Source organism: Pogona vitticeps, chromosome 6, assembly GCF_051106095.1.
Source record: "Pogona vitticeps strain Pit_001003342236 chromosome 6, PviZW2.1, whole genome shotgun sequence".
Classification (NCBI taxonomy): domain Eukaryota; kingdom Metazoa; phylum Chordata; class Lepidosauria; order Squamata; family Agamidae; genus Pogona; species Pogona vitticeps.
In genome coordinates, this window is record NC_135788.1 from 64,689,830 (window position 1) to 64,709,837 (window position 20,008).

The 20,008-nt window shown below is 41.3% G+C and overlaps 2 protein-coding genes across 3 annotated transcripts in view; one reads left to right on the forward strand and one right to left on the reverse strand.

The window, feature by feature from the left end:
• The window catches only part of RALA (RAS like proto-oncogene A), a 38,908-nt gene extending 24,774 nt beyond the window's left edge, over nt 1-14,134 (reverse strand). The window contains exon 1 of the mRNA XM_078377475.1: nt 14,073-14,134. The gene's annotated coding sequence lies outside the window, so the exon portion shown is untranslated. The remainder of the gene's footprint in view (nt 1-14,072) is intronic.
• A 261-nt stretch (nt 14,135-14,395) lies between these two features.
• On the forward strand, nt 14,396-18,064 carry YAE1 (YAE1 maturation factor of ABCE1). 2 transcript variants are annotated; one of them, XM_073003755.2, is made up of 4 exons: nt 14,396-14,664; nt 15,218-15,357; nt 16,273-16,394; nt 17,542-18,064. In XM_073003755.2, exons 2-4 carry the CDS (start codon nt 15,241-15,243, stop codon nt 17,948-17,950), a joined length of 648 nt encoding a protein of 215 aa, XP_072859856.1. In that variant the 5' UTR covers nt 14,396-14,664; nt 15,218-15,240; the 3' UTR covers nt 17,951-18,064. The 2 variants fall into 2 exon arrangements, with proteins under 2 accessions (XP_072859856.1, XP_020643844.2); XM_020788185.3 differs by lacking the exon at nt 14,396-14,664 and adding an exon at nt 14,713-14,848.
• The last annotated feature ends 1,944 nt before the right edge of the window (nt 18,065-20,008 follow it).

The window sequence follows — 20,008 nt, forward strand, 5'->3', positions numbered from 1 at the left end:
GAAGAACAACCTTCAGAACATGGCCGAAGAGGCCGAAAAGCCCACAACAACCAATAGTGAAACTGATAGATGGAGCATGATCATAAACATCCTTACATAAATGTCTCACTAAGTATAACTCTTACTTTCTGATTATAGCATTTAGGATTACATCCTAGAGTTGGTCTTTTTTTTTCTTCCATTTTCTCTTTTTGCTTGTCAAGCATGAAATGTAAACTCTGACAGGGTGCCAATAGCTAAGTAAGGTATATGCAAGGGAAATTTAGGATTGTGATATTTGAAGTTAGTGGTGGTTATTTCTGAGTAATAACCAGTATTGAGAGGATGAAGGACTGTGTATGACCAGATTATATTTATTTATTTATATCCCGCCTATCTGATCTTGCGACCACTCTAGGCAGTCTAATCAGCTAATCACTTCTAATTAACAAAAGCAATTTACAAGTGCTTTACAGAGATTTACAACACTAAAACAGAACATAAGAAATATGTTTGGAATGCATGTGTTAATTTCTTGTTTTGTTTTTTTTTTCATTTCCTCCGAGGTAACTCGGGAATTTTAGCATTAAAATAGCATTATAATGTAGACTAACTCAGAGATCAACAGTAACTGTTTCAAATAAAGTTAGCCCACTAACTTGCTTTTTTGGCGTACGGAGAAGGTGCCTTAATATTAATATTACTTAAACTTAAAATATCAACGTCTGCACTTCCAGAAATAAAAGCAGATGGCAAAGGAAAACATTGTAATTCAATATTCTTCTTCATATGGCAATATTATATGTAAATTTTTGTCTTCTATGGGATAGTTTTTTGTCATAGAAACCTGTCTGCTCTAAAGTAGTGTACAGTCTATCCATCCCTCTATCTCTTCTTGCATAGCTATGCAAATAGGGTAACTTCTGGAGGAAGATTGCCCCATATTAAAAAAAAACATTCTAGAAATTATCACTTGTACAGGGAGGCACATACCCCTGTTGTTGTTGTTGTTTAGTTGTGTCTGACTCTTTTTGACCCCATGGACCAGAGCACGCCAGGCCCTCCTGTCTTCCACTGCCTCCTGGAGCTGGGTCAAATTCATGTTGGTAGCTTCAATGACACTGTCCAACCATCTCATCCTCTGTCGTCCCCTTCTCCTCTAGCCCTCCCACTTTCCTAACATCAAGGTCTTTTCCAGGGAGTCTTCTCTTCTCATAAGATGGCTAAAGTCATGGTCAGATCACCGCATAATTAAATGAAACCTCTCCGTGGCTCGCTCTCTCCGCGGGGAGCAAGGATCTATTTAAATAGTCTGCCCTCAAAGGTTACTGGATCCTATAGGATTCCAGGACTCCATGAGAGGGATTCTGGCTGATCTGACTGGCGCTCCTGTTAAGGCTCTGGTTGATGGCTGGCTTGCTGCCGCTACCAGGGCTGTTGACATGATCGCTCCTAAATGCCCTACCTGTTGCAGAGCTCATTCAGCACCCTGATTTAACCAGCAGCTGCAAGCTATGAAGCAAAGTAGGAGAAGGCTAGAGTGCAAGTGGAGACGTAACCCAACAGATTATAATCATAAAGCTGTCAGGATCACGGCTAACCTTTACCTTACCAGGGTGACAGCTGCCAGTCGAGCTTATTTCACTGTCCAGATAAGTGAAGCTTCAAATTAGCAGGCAGAACTTTTCTGTATGGTCCGCAATCTATCTGGAATTGGTCTAAGTGACAGGCCTCCTACTAGTATTTCACCTAACCAATTTGCAGCATTTTAAAAATCTAAAGTGGAGGACATCTGCCAGGAGCGCTCTCCTTTTTTGAACAGAGTAGATCGAGAAGGGATGTCCAGTGCTCCTCCTTGCCCAATGAGATTCGATCTCTTTCAGTCTGTGATGCCAGATATGGTGGCCAAATCGCTTGACTGCTCTTGTGCCACCACCTCCTCCCTTGACCCTTTCCTGGCCTGGCTAATCAAAGCAGCCAGGCCTATAAAAACCAAATAGGCCCCTGAAATAATTAATGGGTCTCTCCAGGAGCCATTCCTCTCAAGGACTGTCAAGAAGACACTCATTAGGCCCATTAGGAAACCAGGTTTTTGCAGCAGACAACATTGGCAATTTTAGGCCTGTCGCCAATGTTTCTTTCCTCAGCAAAGTGGTGGAGAGGGTGGTGGCTGACCAGCTCCAGGCCCTTTTGGATGAAACCAATGCCCTGGATCCATTTCAGTCAGGCATGGTACGGAAATGGCACTGGTCGCACTGTTTGATGACTTGCTGAGGGAGGCAGACGGGGCAAAATGTCTCTGTTGGTCCTTCTGGATATCTCAGCCGCCTTCAATATTGTCGACCACAGTATCCTCCTGGGGAGGCTCTCCAAGCTGAGAATTGGTGGTCTGGTGCTAGCTTGGCTCCGATCCTTCTTGGAGGACTGTCCCAAGAGAGTACACCTTGGGGAGAGTGAGTCGGCCCCATGGAGCCTCAGTTGTGGGATTCCGCAGGGCTCGGCTATCTCCCCAATGCTGTTTAACATCTATATGAGGCCACTGGGTCAGGTCATCAGGGCGTGTGGGGCTTCATGTCACCAGTATGCTGATGACACCCAGGTCTACATCTCCTTTTCTCCATTAACAGTGGATGCCATTTCATCCCTTCAGGCCGTATTGGGGTGGATACAGGTGAATAGTCTGAGGCTGAACCCGGACAAGACAGAGGTCCTGAGGGTGGGTGGCCTGATGTAAGTGGTTTGGGGAGCTCCCTCTCTTTTGGGGGAGGTGACTCTCACCACTAAGAATTCAATGGTGGGGGTCCATGATGACCTGGTGCTCACCATGGAAACCCAGGTAGCGTCAGTGGTCTGTACTGCCTATTTTCATCTTCAGCGGATTGCCCAGCTGTGTCCCTATCTTGATGTGGGGGCCCTCACCAGTCTGGTCCATGCACTTGTAATCTCAAGATTAGACTACTGTAATGCACTCTATGTGGGGCTATGTTTTAGGTTGATGCAGAAGCTTCAAATGGTGCAGAACGCAGCAGCAAGACTTCTTACTGGGGTGAGAAAACCCCTACTCTGGCTGCCCTGCTTTGGCTGCTCGTTCATTTCCACATTGATTTCAAAGTACTAATGATGATATATAAAGCCATAAATGGTTTACGCCTCGATACTTGGCGGAACGCCTACTCCCACTAAAATCTACCCTCCTCCCAGCTTTTTTGTTGTTTAGTTGTTTAGTCGTGTCTGACTCTTCGTAACCGCATGGACCAGAGCACGCCAGGCCCTCCTGTCTTCCACTGCCTCTCAGAGTTGGGTCAAATTCATGTTGGTAGCTTCGATGACACTGTCCAACCATCTCATCCTCTGTCGCCCCCTTCTTCTCTTGCCTTCACACTTTCCTAACATCAGGGTCTTTTCCAGGGAGTCTTCTCTTCTCATGAGATGGCCAAAATACTGGAGCCTCAGCTTCAGGATCTGCCCTTCCAGTGAGCACTCAGGGTTGATTTCCTTCAAAATGGATAGGTTTGTTCTCCTTGCAGTCCAGGGGACTCTCAAGAGTCTCCTCCAGCACCACAATTCAAAAGCATGAATTCTTCAACGGTCAGCTTTCTTTATAGTCCAGCTCTAACTTCCATACATCACTACAGGAAAAATCATAGCTTTGACTATGCAGACTTTTGTCGGCAAGGTGATGTCTCTGCTTTTTAAGATGCTGTCGAGGTTTGTAATCGCTTTTCTCCCAAGAAGCAGGCGTCTTTTAATTTCGTGGCTACTGTCACCATCTGCAGTAATCATGGAGCCCAAGTAAGTAAACTCTGTCACTGGCTCCATATCTTTCCCTTCTACTTGCAAGGAGGTGATGGGGACCAAAGGCCATGATCTTAGTTTTGTGTTTTTTTTAATGTTGAGCTTCAGACCATTTTTTGCACTCTCCTCTTTCACCCTCATTAAGAGGTACTTTAATTCCTCCTCACTTTCTGCCATCAGTGGTATCATCTGCATATTCTTCCAGCAATCTTAATTGGGGCTTGGGATTCCTCCAGTCCGGCCTTTCACATGATGTATTCTGCACATAAGTTAAATAAGCAGGGAGAAAATATACAGCCTTGTCATACTCCTTTCCCAATTTTGAACCAGTCAGTTGTTCCATATCCAGTTCTAACTGTTGCTTCCTGTCCCACATATAGATTTCTCAGGAGATAGATAAGGTTGTCAGGCACTCCCATTTCTTTAAGATTTTGCCATAGTTTGCTGTGGTCCACACAGTCAAAGGCTTTTGCATAGTCAATGAAGCAGAAGTAGATATTTTTCTGGAACTCTCTGGCTTTCTCCATAATCCAGCGCATGTTGGCAATTTAGTCTCTAGTTCCTCTGCCCCTTTGAAATCTAGCTTGTACTTCTGGGAGTTTTCGGTCCAGACACTGCTGAAGCCTACCTTGTAGGATTTTGAGCATAACCTTGCTAGCGTGTGAAATGAGTGCAATTGTACGGTAGTTGGAGCATTCTTTGGCACTGCCACCTAGATCTACCCAAATCCCTCGCTTTAGTTAAGATGGATGAGTGAGAAGCCTAATGCCAAGGGAGGTCCAAAGAGAAAGAATAAGAAACCAGGCCTTTTCAGCAGTGGCCCCTCGCCTCTGGAACAATCTCCCCCCCCCAAAAAAATTGTCTGGCTCCCTCGCTGGGCGTTTTTAAGAGCCAACTCAAGACATGGGTCTTTAGCCTTTCCTCCTGTCCATACTTAATTTATTATCCTTATGGTTTAAATGTCATTGGTTTTTTTATTTTATTATTCTTGTATGTTGTTAGTCGCCCAGAGTAGACTTCAATCTAGATGGGCGGGATATAATACTGATCACATACTGCTGAAGCCTACCTTGTAGGATTTTGACCATAACCTTGCTAGCGTGTGAAATGAGTGCAATTGTGCGGTAGTTGGAGCATTCTTTGGCACTGCCCTTCTTTGAGATTGGGATGTAAACTGATCTTTTCCAATCCTCTGGCCACTGCTGAGTTTTCCAAACTTGCTGGCATATTGAGTGTAGCACCTAAACAGCGTCATCTTTTAATATTTTAAATAGTTCCACTGGAATGCCATCACCTCCACTGGCCTTGTTGTTAGCCATGCTTTCTAAGGCCCACTTGACTTCACTCTCCAGGACGTCTGGCTCAAGGTCAGAAAGCACACTATGTGGGTTGTCCAGGATATCCAAATCTTTCTGGTATAATTCCTCTGTGTTGCTTTGTATTCTTGCCACCTCTTCTATGCAACAGATAATGTCTGCAATCGTTTCTTAAGTTAAGGCTGTTCGCCTCCAAAATTTACATCATTTTTATTAATGCCAGCGTAATTTAGGAAGAGGATTTGGGTGGTTGTATGTTAATCTGTTACACCTTCAGGAAGCTTTCAACCTATGTTCGCAAATCCATTGTTCCATATATATGTCTCCTTCTGATCCTGTGTTCCATGTACTTTCACCAATACATATACGTATTTAAACAGAATCTGCGAACTTATTTGGGTAGATTCTAGCTTGTTGTGTTATCCTGTAGTATTGTTTCTATACTGTACTTTGATTAAGGTACTGATATCTAACTCAATGGGCTTTCAAATACTTGTATGTACAGAGTGCAAGAAGAGACTGGAAAGCTGAGTAAGTTGCAATCTAGTAACTGGTTAGTGCTGTCCCAGCTGTGTTGGTCTGAGGTGAATACATAATCCAGCTGATGGTTGGAGATCTTATATAAAATGTTTTTGAGCACTGTAGTAAATGTGAAGCAATTAATACTGAAATATCGGCAACTGCCTTGTGTTGAGGGTGTTACTCCATCTAGCTCAATATTTTCTGCACTGACTAGCAGTAGTTTTGCAGGTCTCAGAGGGGAATCTTTCCCAGCTATTTCTGGAGGAGTTGGTGATTAAACCCAGTTCTTATTTCATCTATTTATTTATTTATTGCATGCAGAGTACAGTGTTTGTCTTAAATGCAAATAATTATTCATTATTCAGTGAAAGTAGGATGAGGGGCCCAAAAACAGATTTCACAAAAACATTTGTGTCAGTGATGACCAAAATTACTACATAACTACCCTTATTTCTTTTTCATGGATGTACTACTCTTGCTGAGTACTTTTTTTTAACTGTTCTCTTTTGTGCTTTTCCACCATTACTTACAACCATTATTTTGGCAAAAGTGAGCCATAAGCAACGCTTTAACAACCCCAGATTTAACCGCAATATCATCATCAAAGAGGTAGGCAAGGAAGGGGCTGTTGTAGTCATCAACCAATTGGATTACACACAGGAGCTGAGACAGTTGTCTTAACATCCAATTTTACACAGATCCAGCTGCCGAATACTAAAAAGAACTTAATAGGCCTAATAAAAGAATTCTCTAGAGACGTCCATGTACCCTAACAAATACAAAATAAGATCCTATCTAAAGTACACAAACAGGGTAACCATTGTGTCCAGTATTAATACCATCACCTGGATATGTAGACTTTACTCTTAAACCATATGCCTCTGACTCCCCTAGCTACATCATAGATACAATTGACTTCATAAGGAACTTACAATCTATCCATAATTTTCCAGTGGACACCATGCTAGCCACCATGGGTGTCCAGGTTCTTTACATCAATAATTCTTCATAAAGATGGTCTATAATCATTCTAATATATTGCCCAAAATGAGGTAGCAGTGAATCTGGCTACCAAATCACATGTAACTATTTCAACTTCAACAACAATAAATATTTCCAGATGAGTAGCATAGCTAACAGTAAACATATGGACTATGCTACGCAAAGATATGTATTGCTGAACTGGAACATGCTTCCCCAGACCCTTTACCCAGAAACCTCTCCTCTTGAGATTTATCAATGATACCACTATCATCTGGGCTTATGGCAAGGAATCGCTGGAGAAAGGAATTTTTATCCTTTTCATCAACCTAGACCAGTCCAAACAAGTACACTTTCTGGGTACCATGACACAACTGCACAAGGGCACATCAGCATTAGTTTATATTAGAAATCCATCAGCCGCTACCTATATCTACATGCCTCCATCTGGAACACACCCACCAAGTCCACTGTCTTCAACCAAGCTCTGATATAACCAGATTTGCTCAGAGCCCCAGGACTCAAGAATCTGGGGAGTTAGAGCTGGCATTTCTTAAACTACACTGCTCATTCAACATGGTAGAATTATTGTTACCTAGGAATAACCTGCTAGAAAACAGACTTATCAAAGAGAATGATAGAACACCATTAGTTGTCCCCTACAACTTCCAGCTGGGACCACTGAGATGTGGCATCAGTGACCCCACAGCCCATTCTGGAGAATGCTATACTGTGCTCGCCTACAAATAATAGCCCCCCCCCTTAAATAACTACAGACATACAACAGGTGACACCACATGGAGACGGAGACAGGAACAAAACTCTGGCAAAAACCTAGTTACCAATTGTGCTCCTATATCTATACTGGCAGCACCTTCAAGGGTCCCAGCAATATTAGCCACAATATCAGGTGTTTATTTACTTATTCATAAACTAATATAATTTGTGCCATCTTTTGACAGCAGTGCCACTCTACTTTCAACTAAACATTTTTGTGTGTGCAAAAAACCAAAAATGAATGGACAAAAATCTGGCATTAAGAATGGCAACAGAGAGAAATCAGTTGATAGGCAGATGAATGCACAGAGACAGCAGGGCTGGCTCCTGGAAGGGAAGCTGGGCTGCTGTCTCTCAAGGTGGTGGTGTAAGTGGTGGAGGACGAAGAGGAGGAGGCAACAGGACCAGGGAGGAAGGCGATGGGGGCAGGGGGCAGGGGAGCCTGTGGGGGCAGAGGGGAAGCTAACCAGAAAGTTTGTGAAACCACAAAAAAGGTTTGTTGTTTGGGTTGGGTCGGGTTTGGCGGTTTTGATGAACCGAACCCAAACCAATGAACCAGCGATTTTCTATGAACTTCCTGGTTTGTTTTTCAGTTTCTGCCCATCTCTAGCCAGAATCCTTCCAGCATTCACTGGGTCAATTCATCTACTGCCCGCCCTCCACTGTCTGTACTAATACAATCCTTCACAGAAAAGAACAAAGTTTACACTGAAATTACTGTATTGTGGACTATAGCTCTCAGAATTCCCAGCCTTCTTTGACCATGGCCATGCTGCTGGAATATTCTGCCAAATGAATCTGAGCCAGACAGGTCATATTTGTCAGTCATACTATAGTGAATTACCAGTGCATAAAATCCCACTCCTTGCAAGACAGAGCTGTGCAGAACTTTGCAAATGAGTAATGAGGAATTTTAAAAAATGTAAGCATGACAAAGAGTGCTTGGCGAAGAGGATTGTAACTACTGGGAAGATCCGGATCATGACTAGATAAGTCAAGGACAGTATCCAGACTGAACTTCCCACAGAGGCACAAAATTATTCTGAACCAGCAGACAGTCACAGAATGGGATCAGATACATTGTATCAGAAACAGTGACAGCACAGTTCTGTTCAATTGAAACCAGTGGTTTAACAGTAAATTTGATAGTAGTCAAGGATGTGGGCTGCTGGATTAGTGCCTATCAACAACTTTTTGTGTGTGTGTGTGAATGTTTTAGTAACTAATGGTTCAAAATTCTCCATTCAGTACCAAACCACCTTTAAATACTTTACATTTCAAGATGGATAGCTTATAACAATATGTCATTTGTGGGAAAATTCATTTGTCTCCCAGATAGTGAGATGACTGCAGCTAAGCTCTGAAGGAAAAGGGAAGCCTGGGGGCATATCAATAGTATCATAACTGCTACTACTCAAAAGAGTCCTGAGACTTTGGTCCTGGAAGCTCCGGCTCCACTACACCACTTGGGGATTTCTTGCTATAGAACATTAAGTGGAGTCACTATGACTCCGTGTTGCACCTTTTATATCCAAACATATGAACGGTAAGCTGAAAAAAAGGAAGTATGATTTATAAGGCCAGAAAATATTGCCATGTTAACTCATTATTGACTGTATTTTAGCAATGTGGTTCAGCACAAATGCCGCCCTGCCCACAGAAAATACTGAGTATCTATAGTTTCTGTTAGAATAGGGGAGGGCTGCCAACACTCTGTATCAAAATTAGAAATGGGGAGAGGGGATGTGGACAACTCCTGTAGAAAGGTGTGTGTGTGTGTGTGTGTGTGTGTGTGTGTGTGTGTGTGTGTGTGTGTGTGTGTGTGTGTGTGTGTGTGTGTGTGTGTGTGTGTGTGTGTGTGTGTGTGTGTGTGTGTGTGTGTGTGTGTGTGTGTGTGTGAGAGAGAGAGAGAGAGAGAGAGAGAGAGAGAGAGAGAGAGAGAGAGAGAGAGAGAGAGGTTTTCCCACTCATTAAACTACAGAAGTGCCCTGAGGTGTAATTACATTTTCAAATTATGTATGTCTTGATAAATCCTGTGGTTTCTATGAGGAGCAGAGATTTCTAGAGAAACAAGGTACCTGAGGTGTCAGAGTTTAAGTGCTATGACTTGAAACAGAAAAACAGGGATTTCCCCCCAAACAGTTTCCCATCCTCTTTTATTTAATAATTTACAAACACAACAGAGCAAGAGTACTGTTTTCCCTGAACAGAAGGTTCAGGACAGCTGTAAAGTAGAGTTTGCATCCTCTGATATGCAAAAGATCAGCATCTTTAGGAGGAGCTGTGCCTCAGCGGGCAAGCACCTGTTCTGCATGCAGACAATGCCACACTCAAATCTCCAGCATCTCCAGGTAGAGGTAGGAAGGAACTTTGCCCAAAACTCAGTAGCTGAATGCCGTCATAGTCTGTCTATCAAGCAGATGTCTGCTGACTCTGCCCATGTTGCATTTCATTCTTCCTAGTAATAAGTTGTTTTAAATATTAAAATTATCAGTTGCAGATAATAAAATGACTGCACAATCCAACCATTGGGTGGAGGGAGACTTTGGTATGCAATGAAACTGTATCTTTCAGGAACCAGGTCTGTGTTAGAGGAAAAGAAAAGAAGAAGTGGAGCAGGGCAAACTCACCAATAGAATTTAACCTTTTTTCAGCAGGGAGAGAGGCAAAGAAGGGCCTTTTTTAAATAAAAAAAGTTATTGCATCACCTGGAAAAGAAATGCTGAGTTCCCAGGAATATAGTATAAACATCATTATTAAAGAAATGACATAATCGTGGAAAGTTAAGCTAAGGAGATAACTGTTACTAACGAAACAAAAAGGAAGCAAAGCAAACAGGAAGAGAGTGGGGCAGGTCAAATGCGGGAGAAAAAATCCTTTTAGATCCTAAAAGCCTCCCTCCCACTGATACTCAGTGTTACAATACATAAAAGATTGTTATTATCAAAAACACAAAACTTGAAACATGCAATGTAGCCATTTCAGGTTTAATTTATATTACACAACACAAAAGAAAAAGTACAATATTGTATTTGTGGATGTGAGCAGGGGATATTATGCAGTACAGGCTGCCCACACACAAAACAAAATCAATTCATAATGATTTCAGAGGATTAGTTCTCATGCTTTAATACCCGTTGACACAGACACATAAAATTATGCTAGGAGAGTCGGCACTTTACCTGACCACTCTCACACCTAGCTATGTAGCCAGTTTGGTTTCATATAATTCCCTCAACGGAGGGAATCTATCCATTTTACATGTTACAAACATGACAAGTGGTGTTACAACTCTCCATTGTCATAGTGAAACATGGCCATGCTATACAAGGGAACACCTATTTATTTATTTATTTATTTATTTATTTATTTATTTATTCATTCATTCATTCATTCATTCATTCATTCATTCATTACATTTCATTTCATTTCATTTCATTTCATTTCTGTGCTGCTTTTTTAATAGAAATGGGACTCAAGATAGTTTATGGGAAAGTCATGTAATTAAAAACAGTACTAATAATTTACCTTTAAAAAGTTTTTTAAAAAGCAAATCAGCTAAGATATTATAATTGGAGGTTCTTAATTGCTAAAGGAGATGGCTAGAATAAACATTGACATCCTGGGCGTTAGTGAACTAAAATGGACGGGAATGGGCAAATTCAATGCAGACGATTATCATATCTACTATTGTGGACAAGAATCCCGTAGAAGGAATGGAGTAGCCCTCATAGTCAACAAAAGAGTGGGAAAAGCTGTACTGGGATACAATCTCAAAAATGATAGAATGATTTCAATACAAATCCAAGGCAGACCTTTCAACATCACAGTAATCCAGGTTTATGCACCAACCACCAATGCTGAAGAGGCTGAAATTGACCAATTCTATGAAGACTTACAACACCTTCTAGAACTGACACCAAAGAAAGATGTTCTTATTATAGGGGATTAGAATGCTAAAGCAGGGAGTCAAGAGATAAAAGGAACAACAGGTAAGTTTGGCCTTGGAGTTCATAACAAAAAAGGGCAAAGGCTAATAGAGTTTTGTCAAGAGAACATGCTGGTCATCACAAACACTCTTTTCCAATAACACAAGAGGCGACTCTACACATGGACATCGCCAGATGGGCAATACCAAAATAAGATTGATTATATTCACTGCAGCCAAAGATGGAGAAGCTCTATAGTGGTCAGGCACTCCCATTTCTTTAAGAGCGTGCCATAATTTGCTGTGGTCCACACAGTCAAAGGCTTTTGCATAGTCAATGAAGCAGATGTAAATGTTTTTCTGGAACTCTATGGCTTTCTCCATAATCCAGCACATGTTAGCAATTTGGTCTCTGGTTCCTCTGCCCCTTCAAAATCCAGCTTGTACTTCTGGGAGTTTTAGGTCCACATACTGCTGAAGCCTACCTTGTAGGATTTTGAGCATAACGTTGCTAGCGTGTGAAATGAGTGCAATTGTACGGTAGTTGGAGCATTCTTTGGCACTGCCACCTAGATCTACCCAAATCCCTTGCTTTAGTTAAGATGGACGGCTGAGAGGCCTAATGCCAAGGGAGGCCCAAAGAGAAAGAATGAGAAACCAGGCCTTTTCAGAAGTGGTCCCTCACCTCTGGAACATTCTCCCCCCCCCCCCAAAAAAAAATTGTCTGGCTCCCTCGCTGGGCGTTTTTAAGAACCAACTCAAGACATGGGTCTTTAGGCAGGCCTTTCCTCCTGTCCATATTTAATTTATTGTTATCCTTATGGTTTAGATGCCATTGTTTATTTTATTATTCTTCTGTGTTGTTAGCTGCCCAGAGTAGACTTCGGTCTAGATGGGTGGGATATAAATAAATAAATAAATAAATAAATAAATAAATAAATAAATAAATAAATAAATAAATAAATAAATAAATAAATAAATAAATAAAGTTTTGGGCTGAAGGATAGCCCTGCAAAGGGACTAGAGAGTTGGAAAAAGTGATTAGCTAGCAAGGCTGGTCACAGCGACCTACAGGCTTCTGTAATCTGCCCTGTAAATTTGCATTTAAGTAGATCTGTAAGGGAAATCTTATAAAACGCCTCCTTGTGGGGTCTGGCACACGGAGATCTTGCTTCTGAATAACCATGCATTGGATTGGCCTGTTTGAAATCAGGGGCAGAAAAATGCTATAGCACTGTATGTAGACTTGTAGCTGCTTTTAATCATTGTTTCTTGTCCTTTAAGCATCCCAGCAGAGGATTTTTGAGGGGGGAGAACCCATCAGAATGATGTAATTGTCACACACAAAAAATCAATACCAGTGTAGCTGCTTCTAACTTGTTGCTAGGAAACACTAATCCTTTCAGTAGATTCTTGCTAAATTGCAAGGAAATTGCTTCTGAAATCCCTGCTGGTGATGGGAAACATCCTTAATAAACTGGAGCAACTACAACCTATTGAAGAAATCACTATTTTTCCACTCTATCACAGTTAGCTAAATGGAAGAGAGTCCCTTTCACCTGTAACAATAAATTGGATGACTGAGCCATGTTATGAAATAGCAAAAAACCACACTATTAGGAACAAAACTAAACTCTTGCTTGCAACCTTTAATTAATGATTGAATTGGTTTTCTCCACATCTGCTAATTAATCTATATTGGTGGTTTTCTATTCCTGCAGGGTTGAACAAACATATATTAACATATTCTGTAATTAAGTGCTGCAAAGATATGTCTGACTTATAGCAACCATATGAATTAATGATTTAATAACAGCCCTGCCACCTCTTGCCAACTGAAAACTGTGGCTTTCTTTATTGAGTCAATCCATTTCATTTAGATATTTCCTTTTCACACTGTCTTCCATTCTTCTTTGTATTATTGTCTTTTCCAGCAAGTGTTGTCTTCTCATGATATGTTCAAAAGATGGTAGCCTCAGTTCAGCTGTTCTGTCTTCTAGTGGCAATTCAGGCTTTATTTGATCTAGAATACATTTGTCTTCTGTCAGCTTTCTTTGTGGTCCAGCTTTCATATGTATATTTAGTAACTAGGAATACCTTGGTAAGAACGATTTTGTCCTGGTCTGTTTTTGCTGGTGTTTTTGTTTGTTTGTCTGTTTGTTTTGCTGTTAATATGGTATCTTCTGAATCGAAGCCCGTTGTTTATAAACTATGGCCTGCATATACAGTAGATTGAAGTAACAGGGAGGTACTGTAAAATATAGCTCTGTCTCCTACCTAACATCCAGAATAAAGGTTACACATCAGGACAATTAAATGCCTACCAATTTCTTTTAGAACTATTTATAGTTTTGCATGATCCACACAGCCAAAATATTTACTGTAATCTACAAAACTCAACCTGATTTTTCTTCTGAAGTTCAATGGAACCCACAGAGGTCAGCGTCCACTTACAATAAGAATTGTTGGGATGTACTAGCCGCTCAGAGTGGTATAAATATACCAGATGGGTGGGATATAAATCAAATAAATAAATAAATAAAAATAAAATACTGTGTGTGTAAGACTACACAATTTCACCCCTTTAGGTGTGGCAAGCAGAGAGCTTTGTCAAATTGCAATGTTTTTCCATTTCTCTTATTACACGGAAAAAAATCTACAGAAAAAAAAGAGTCAAATCCTCCTATAGTCCGTAGTATTACCAGGCGTTAAACGCAAAGTAGGAGGGGGGGGGCGCATAGGATCTAGTAGCAGGAAACAACCTGCGGGCCTACCGTGAAACATCGGCCGGCCGCCAGATGACTCGTGTGAATGCCTTGCTCCCACCCCTCGCGTCCTTGCGTATAACAGGAAACTCCCATGAGCCACTCGGCCAAAGCCTCTCTCACACATACACATACACAAAGCTTTCAGGGAAAGAGAACCGCTCTTTTGACAGCGCATCATCCTCATTAGCACCTTCTGACGGAAAATCCCCGTACGCTCCACGATCAGAAGCAGCTCTGAGCGCTCGATTCCCGAGAGCCACCTCTCTCTTCCCCCCCCCCCGCCTGCCGCCCCGTGGTCCCTCCCCTCGGAAGGCGGGCGAGGCGCCTTTTAGGCCCCGCCCCGTCCGCCAGCCAGTCGCCTCCGCTCGCTTCGCCCCGGGCTTCTTTTCTTCGCCCCCACTGGCAGGAGCAGCAGCAGCAGCGAAGACTTGGGGCGCGAGCGCCTGTGCCTGGGAAGCCCGCCGCCCTCCAGCAGCCCCCGAGCGCGAGCGCGAGGCCGGCTGCGAGCGCGCGCGCCGCTCTGTCGGCTCCCTCCCTCCGCCCCTCGCGCTCCCGCCCCGTCCGTCCGTCCTCGGAGGGCCCGGCTTGTCCTCGGCAGGTGAGCGCTACCTGCCTCGCCGCCCTTCGGCTCCCTTCAGACCTCCGCGCGCTGGGCCGGGGTCGGGCCGGGGCGTGACCGGGCGAGAGAGGGTCGACCGTTGGCGAAGGCGGGTAGCCGGCTCTCCGGCGTTTGGGGAGGCCCAAGGAGCTGCCCATCCTCTAGGAAGGCGGCTGTTCCTACGGTTCGTTCCCTGTTTGTTTTGTTTTGTTGCCTCCCCCGCACATCAGTCTTTCGTGGGAGGGAGGGAGGCGCTCCTTTTCGGGTTTTTCTCCCAGAGACCCGCTCTTTGAATGATAGTTCTGAAGGGGCGAGTGATCCTCTTACCTTACGATACTCGCTAGGAAAAGTTGGGATTTTAGTCCTATTCGCTTCGAGTCTCGTCTTTATTGCTAGTGTGAAGTCTCAGTAGATGCATGTCTTGCTGTGTCACTTTGTGCATTGTTTTTAGATAATTTAAATATAGCTGTTACCGTCAACTGGTATTACTCCCTTGCACGTTTTGCTCTGATTGATTCCTGCCATGCTGGATTTCTTGTGCTTTTGCCCATAGGTTCCATTATATACACAGCCAAAATGTCATGGCTACAGTCTGCAATCAATCACTGTAGCGAAGATGTGTTTGATGAAGATGCCAGTGAGATAGACATAGCACAGAAGGAGTGGAAGAACACCATGCAGAAGCGTGTCAAAGTAACAATAGATGTTGCAAATTTTAAAGTTTTACTGATCATACCTGAATGGTCCAGTCTTTAAAGGAGTGATCCCCCCCCTCCACTATGAGCTGTAGGAGTGCTGAGAAATGTGGAGGATGCTGTCCTTCTTTATAGATTGGCCCTTGTGTCAAATATCAGTTTAAGTGAACTCAGTGCAATTCAGTTAAATTGTTTCACTCTGGAGAAGTTTTAGTGGTTGAAGCTGGAATTGGGGATCAGATGAAACTTGTAATCAACAAGAGCAGGTCATTGGTTGGTTAACACAACATAGTTGACCCCCTGTTAGAATAATCATGACCTGAATTCCAGTGATCCATTTCCTTCCTTGTTAATTATTTGGAAGAATTAATGCATTTACAATAGAACCCCTGTATCTGTGGAGCCAGTATCAGCAGTTTCAGTTGTGCAAGGTCACCACTGCTACAACCCAGCCTACAGTGCACATGTGCAGTTATCTCCTCCTCTCGCCTTAACTCCTGCAGATAGTTGTGAATGGGTTCACTACTATCCATGTTTTCAAGCATCCACAGGGTGTGGGTGGCTTTGAACCTATGCCCCATGGATGCAGGGGTCCTGCTGTACTTGTTCAGTACATATTATTGGACGAGTAGAAGAAAATGCCAGATTGAAATATTTTCTATATTGTGGTATGTGCTGTAATCTGACAAAAAAGGTCTTTCCATTACAATGCTGTCTCTTTAGAACATCATATTATAAGACATTTATCTAGACAAAAATATTTAAAGTATGCAAACATTTACAACGTTTAAAAATGTTTTTAAAATACTGGAACATTTTAGTTGGCACATTAGAATAAGCGAGGCACATGTGAATGAATATTATAGTATTTGCATGATAGTTGCAAAGTAGACATTTTTGTCTTTGCTTGAAGGAAGGCTACACAGAAGGAATTGAAGCTGGCAAAGAGGTGGCACTTCAACAGGGTTTTAATCGGGGATATCAAGAAGCAGTAAGAACAATGTTTTTCTGTGGCCAACTTAAAGGAACCATAAGGTATGCTGTGACATATGAATATAAAAATTCTTGAGTTGAAGGCTCTGCACAATAGAAATGGGAAGGTCTGGGGAAAAAACCTAGAAAATTGGGAAAGAAACAGATATTTTCTCAAACAATTTTTTTGTTTTTTCCAGAAAAAATGGAGTAGAATATGTTCTTTTACAATGATAAATAATATATCTATGACATGGTATTTAAACTATATAACATGAAGATCTTAATGAAAGGTTTCTGAGACTTTATGTATTTAAGTTCTCTTTAGAGATGTAAAATTTCAATGTTTTCCCAGGAAAAAAACCAAAGACATTTATTTTCAGGAAAAAAATGGAAATTTTCAGAATGTTTACATCTCTGCTGCAGAGTAATAAATCTGCACTTATCAGTAACATTTCTTGAATACAGTCTCATTTATATTAAGAGTATATTGTTTTTATATCAATTATAGCCGCATGATATATTTTGATATATTTTTACACCCTGCCAAATCTGAGTTAACCAGCAGAGTTTAGCAGAAGATGCAAACTTCCACCTACTTTTGATCTTTGTACATATTTATCCATCTATTTATATGCAACTTTTCACCCCATAGGGGAAACTGTACAATAATCAACAGTTTAAAAAGATCAGGAAAACTACATTAAAATAACAATTAAACATTTGTGGCTATATCCATTATCTTGTGTCCATCTTATTCTTTCTGAGTGCATGCAACTTTATTGCATTATGTACAAGCTGTGTGCACTCCCAAATTGCCAAAGGAACCCTTTGATCAGTAATGATTTGCTACTGCTGATTGTATCATTCACATTGCGCACACATGAATGCAATAGGATTTCATCCAACTTCCTCTGCCAGAATCAGCAGTATGAACTTGATATTTACATGAAAATGTAACTTGCTTTTTTCAGACATTTGCAAGGAGGAAGCAGGTTTTGTTCTAAAAAATGGTTTCTGATAAGCGTGGTGATTTTTATATAGGGATTCAGACTGAGACACAAACAGAATATTTCAAACTGGAGTATGAAACTGTGTGATCATTGCTCCTCTAATAGCTCAAATGTGAATTAATAAATATGAATTGATTTTTTAAAAGCAATTTTTTTCATTCACTGAAGCATGTTTTAACCCTTTTTTATTTTAATAGTGCTCTTTCATCTTGGTGTCAACGCAGAGGATGCAGCTCTGCTGTACAGAGTGAGATGAGTGACCTAGTGAATGAAGTGCAAAAATATGAAGAATATTTGCTTAAGAAACTTAACCATGCCCAGTCACAACCCCATGTTGGAGATTTGACGAATACTATGGAGGACATGGATTTTGGTCATCAGTGCAATGGAGCAACAGACAAAACATTTTGTGAAAATGGCATTGAGTTTAGTGGAACCAGTAGTGGGACTGATTCTTTACAAAGTGAATGTTGTAGAAGGGTAAAAGAAGGCATAGCTGTTACAAGGCCTACCCTTACTTGTATAAAAGAAAAAACTGCCACCTTAGTGGCACAATTAGGGTTGTCTCCAGACACAGTTGAACACATCCAACTGTTTCAAAATTAGTTCTTTGCATGACACTATATTTATTTGTAGATAATGTCTTGTGGGAATGAAACCACCTCATGCAAACAGATTTTTCATTCAATTATCTCTTAATAAAATATCCTTTACTTACAAGTAGGCTAGATGTTTGATGCTCACACAATAGTCTTTCTGTTTAGTCCCACTGCGTGCTTATCAAAAGATGGTTAACTATAACATAGATGAGAAAATACAATGCCCAGATTGAAAGCAAACGGGTTTAGTAGCAGATAGCAGTAAATAAATTCTTAAAACTCCTTTGTCCTGAGGTGGATGGATGAGATGAATATCCCAAGTAGATGGGAGAGACTATGGAAAACCACTTTGTAGAACAAAAATTGTGTAAGATACCACAGTTGCTGACAACTTCAGGTAGAGTAAGGAACGATTGCTGCCTGAAATGTTAAAAACCCAGTGCAAATGCTGGGAATCACTATAGCTTTTTTATTTCTTTTCCTAAATGACAACGTAGCCTTGGCTGACCCACGACCTAATAGCAAAATCTAAAATCCAATTGTGTGGTGCAGCTATGATGATTAGACTGATCCCTACCCTAGATTGATTCATATGCAGACCAGCTTTTCCCAACCTATGGTTCAGATGATTTGAACTACAAGAAGATATATTGGCATTTTAATTCTTCAAGCATAATGAGGTAAAATCAAAGTGCCTGGTCAACAACTTTTTTGAGCAGTCAAAATAGCATCCTCAGAAGTTATATGGAAATCACAAGACTGTCAGTTCAAGAGGATCCCTACCACCAAAAATGGATTTGTGCTGTATGCTCTTTGGTTTCGAGGTACCAAGTAAGATTTACAGTCAGCATCCATTATCATGGGGGAGAATCATTTTTCATGTGTTCCAGCAAGCTGGTCACTATATTGAAGGACTTGACATAACTGAATTACAGAGAGTCTACTGCTGAGGTGTTCCAGTGGTTTTATAAATGAGATGGCTATTCTCCTGGGGTGTCCTCAGGAATAATCAAGGCCAAAGCTGGAGTGCCTGGTTTGTAGAACTTGTTCACTGAAGTGTCCATCAATCCGATATAAATCCAAACATTTTCTTGAAGTAGCATGCCCTAGAAAGTGGTGATGAAGTGACAATCTGCTATTTTTATGAAAATGTCTTGGTCCATCAGTAGCCCCTTCTGCTCCCTCCTGGCTATTTACAATATTTCATATTTTTGCTGTGCTGTTGTAATTTGCCCATGGGGCATATGCCACATCATCTGTATGCTTCATGTCCCAGTTTTGATATTGGCTCCAAGTCATCAGTTGTTGATAAATTCTTGTCACAAATGCTGATACGGCATTGTAGTCTAAACCTCTATGTGGCATAAAATTTTCAAGCGTAGCCCCCCCCCAACTATATACTGAGACCCTCTGTTTTCCGATAGAAAAGTGAGGAATATAAAAGCAGCTGCTTTCTATAGCAGGTTTTCCAACAGAGAATCAAATAAGAAGCCCTTATTACCTTTGTGTTGTTGGTTTACTAATAATTAGACTTTTATCTTCCGAATTTACGTCAAGATTCATTGGCTGTTTTTCTTTAGAGGAGAGAGAGCTTCCCTTCCACCTTTCTAGAAACTTCTTTATCTTCTAGCTACCTTTACTTAGTTTTACCTTGTTTCCCTTTCTTTAGAACCAGAAGGTGCAGCAGCCTACTCCATATGTTTTTTGCTTTCCTTTCCCTTCTCTGTGCTTTTATTTATTTATTAAATTTATACCCTGCCCCTTTAGACCATGTCTACTTTGTTTAAAATATATTTATTCCCTTTTCAGATGAAGTTTTATCATTGAGTTTAACAGTGGTAGGCAGAGTTTCATGGTGACACGGGGAGCAGTAAACTCTTTCCCAGTTGCTGTTCTAAGTTTTTATTTTTAAGTTGGAGCCTTGCTGGTAATTATTAAGATGGAAATAATATTCTTTAACTTTTGAAAGTTCCTGGAAGTTCTTGAAGAGTGTGAGATTCACTCACACCTAGGAGACTGGTTAAAGCAGTTTCTTATGGGGAAGAAAACAGGATGGAAGAACAAA

Coding starts and splice junctions, on each gene's coding strand:
- YAE1 (XM_073003755.2), top strand. CDS start 15,241: ATGTCATGGCTACAGTCTGCAATCAATCACTGTAGCGAAGATGTGTTT. Junction 15,358..16,272: donor CCATGCAGAAGCGTGTCAAA/GTAACAATAGAT, acceptor CTTTGCTTGAAG/GAAGGCTACACAGAAGGAAT. Junction 16,395..17,541: donor CAACTTAAAGGAACCATAAG/GTATGCTGTGAC, acceptor TTATTTTAATAG/TGCTCTTTCATCTTGGTGTC.